Source organism: Microtus ochrogaster, chromosome 4, assembly GCF_000317375.1.
Source record: "Microtus ochrogaster isolate Prairie Vole_2 chromosome 4, MicOch1.0, whole genome shotgun sequence".
NCBI lineage: Eukaryota > Metazoa > Chordata > Mammalia > Rodentia > Cricetidae > Microtus > Microtus ochrogaster.
In genome coordinates this window covers 27,606,164-27,609,472 of record NC_022011.1, presented here as the reverse complement: position 1 = coordinate 27,609,472, position 3,309 = coordinate 27,606,164, and the positions used below count along the sequence as shown (strand labels likewise).

Below are 3,309 nucleotides of genomic sequence, written 5' to 3'. Positions count from 1 at the left end.
CTCTCTCTCTCTCTCTCTCTCTCTCTCTCTCTCTCTCTCTCTCTCTCTCTCACACACACACACACACACACACACACACACACACACACACGAGACTGAACACATATGCACAAAGTTCCACCAACTTGTGTTGGGCCTTTGCTGGTGGTCCCCCTCAGCCATGGGGTCATGTTCCCAGCTCCCCAGAGGGTGCCCAACTGTAAGAATTGGTTATAATAAATGTTCTCTCTGTCTCTATTTCTCTCTGTCTCTGTCTCTCTCACTCTCCCTCAAGAGGGAAAAAATTACTAATATTTTTGGGCTGCAGGTGACTGTGGGTTACAAACTATGGAAATGGAAGCCACACAGCCTGGGCACCTCTGTTCTTAGAAGGTAAGCCACTTGGGAACAGTAACTTTGGGGGGTCTTGTGCTCATACCCCACCTGCCTGCTCATCAGGACCGGCCGTTACATGTTGCTCACCTCTGTGAGTCGGATGTCAGCAGGGATCCGGTCTCCGATGGACAGGAACACGATGTCTCCTGGAACCAGGTCTCGGGCGAGCATGTGTTGGAGCTTGCCATCCCTCAGGCTGTGTGGGAGAAGCAGCAGAATGTTGAGCCCCACCTCACTCCCTTTGACAACTGGATTTAGAGATCAACTTGGGGTTTCTATCGCCGGCAAACTCTTGGGAGTTTACAGTTCTGCTTTTTAAACTCGTATCTCAAGATACTGTGGAAGGCAGATGGCTCCTGAGAGACTCTGGGTCTCACCTGAGAAATGAGGCTACTGCCTCCAGAAGCCTCTGCTGATGGAGGCCAGCTGCTTTATGGCTTCTGAATGGCACCTGGGAAAACACACTAGGACAGTGAGAGAACATACCACCCTGGCTTGGAAGTCAGGGAGGAAGACGTCATCAGGGGGCAGCCGCATTGCCTGGGAAGCCTGGCCCTCCTTCAGGCACAGCCACCTGCCCTGGGATGATCGACTGGGCACAGGTTCCTACTGCAGTGCCTCCTCTTCTAGTCCCCCTGGCCTCCTGTTCAACTGCCCAGCAGCCAGGGAGAGCTAAACCAGCCCCTTCATTCCCCCCAAAGGCTCTAGCGGCTTCTCTTGGCCTTGGAAGCAACTCCACAAAAATCTTCCACCTGACCCTCTACTCCTGGTTCCGTTCAGGTCTTGCACACACCTCTTTTGTGATCTTAAGAGTCTTTATAGACTTCGACAGTTAGGGTAGGTATCCCTGTTATCCTGACAGGGGACGTGATTCTGCTTAGGCCTTCACCCTTCTCCACAGATGCTTGTTTAATTAGCTAGTGAGTGACCACTAGGTGTTATCATCAGAGCGGTTCTATCCTTGCCAGGCTTAGACATGAATGTGTCACAGAGCTCCAGCTTATGAGACGTGAGATGTTGCCTGGAACTTGCGAGAAAGGCTACCTTGCCCTGTACACACACAGTCTCTTCAGTGAGACCTATACAGTTTTGTGTCTGTGATGCCTGGAGCTGCGGCAGTCATCTTGGCACCACAAGGAAAGCCAATCAGAGTGAAATGCCAACAACCCAATGATGGCAGGGCAAGGAAGCAAGAGCCAGCCCATGGCACCGTGTCAATCAACCTCACTCTGATCTCTTGCTGCGACACAATGCCATTTCCTTGTATCCTAAGCAATTAAGTTTTCCATTCTTTGTAGCCAAGAGCACCAGGCACACCCTGCTGCTCCATGGCTCTTCCTCCAATGCCATCTCTTCCTCCAATATCACATCAAGGCTGTCTGATGGGCTGTTTGGGGCTGTCCTTGTCCCTCCCCCATCACTGCAATTCCGCTGTGGTTGTTGTTGGTTGATGCATGTGTTTTGGGGCAGTGGTCATCTAGGGAGCACCAGCTGCTTGCCAGTTACCCGGTCTCTCAGCTCACTACCCCATCCCTACTCACCAAAGGACCCTGAGCTCTCTGAGGTCTGCAGCCTCCCCACTCCTCCCACAGGGATGACCTCACTGCTATGCACCTCACCGTGTCCCTGCTTCCAAAAGAAAACTGTCTCTGGAGTGGCCTCTGGGGACAGGAGTAACATGCCCCATGACTGAAAAGCCAAGCCTCAGGATTTGAACTTGAAGTCCAGGTACCATCATAGGTGGTTCACATTTCTGCTTCTCAGCTGTTGATGTCACCTATCTGGGTTGGTGACAGCCTCGTTCTCCAACCAGTGAGCCCAGATATAGTCACAGTTCCCTGCATCTTCTAGAATGTTCCTCCTGCCTATGGGTGTGTGTCTCCCACTCCAGCTGACTGTGGTCCTCTTCCTCCATCTCTCCATCTGTCTCTCTCACCCTGTAACTGCTGGCACCTTGGGAGACCAGCCAGACCCATGACCCATGGGGCTTTCTTCCCACCTACAGCCCCAGCTCATGTCATGGGTGTCCCTGTAAACTTCATGCAGGGTCCAGAGCTGAGCTGAGTAGCTGCGTTCTCTAACGTGTCTCAGGCCATGCGGGGACTCTAGCCTTCATTTTGAGCGGCACAGGCACTGAGGGGACTCTGCAACATTCAGGGCCCTCAGTTGGGTTGGTGGGAGGGGGAAAGGCAAGCTTTCCTGTGCCTCTTCACAGACCAGAGGTGGCTTGTGAATTCTGCGCCATGTCCTTAAAAGCTGGCCCCAGAGCCAGCTGGGAGATGGCTCAGCAGGGTCAAACCTGACCACATACATTTGACCCCTAGAAGTCACATGGCAGGAGAGAACTGACGCCCCGAAGTTGTCTTCTGACCTTGTACACACTGTGACGTGCTACATTCACACAAATGTACACAAGTAAGTGTAAAAAAGTGTTCGGAAGTTGGCCCCTTGTGCACTTAGAGTCCTTTCTGTCCAAGCGTCCCGTCTTGCCTATATGCCCACTTTAATAAACCCAAATAAAATGTCAGAAAATGAGGACTCCATCTCCCCCACTAGGCCACACTTGGAGCTCTTGTTAGGCATCCATGGCTAGTGACCCCACACTGTGCAGGGTGGGTGAGAGGAGACTTCTGGAAGTTTCTATGGCTGCATATTGCACTAGGTTGAAACGCTGTCAAAGGTTGGCAGAGGTTGTCACCTACCCAGAGCTGCTGAGCCAACCAGGGAGCACCCTTGTGGGAATTTGAATGAGAATGGCCTCTAGAGTCTTAATATGTTTGAACGTTTGGTCCCAGTTTATAGATGCTTGGGAAGGCTAGGGGGTGTGGTCTTGTTGGAGGAGGCGTGGTCTGGTTGGAGGAGGTGTGGTCTTATCAGAGGATGTGTGGTCTTGTTGGGGAGGCGTGGTCTTATTGGAGGCATGGTCTGGTTGGA

General features: G+C 52.2%; 1 protein-coding gene across 1 annotated transcript in view; it reads right to left on the bottom strand.

Annotated features, from left to right (window-relative positions):
• The window catches only part of Atp2c2 (ATPase secretory pathway Ca2+ transporting 2), a 59,155-nt gene that overhangs the window by 28,792 nt on the left and 27,054 nt on the right, over nucleotides 1-3,309 (bottom strand). Inside the window, exon 7 of the mRNA XM_005345755.2 lies at nucleotides 463-571. Coding sequence (XP_005345812.1) covers nucleotides 463-571 — 109 coding nt within the window. The remainder of the gene's footprint in view (nucleotides 1-462; nucleotides 572-3,309) is intronic.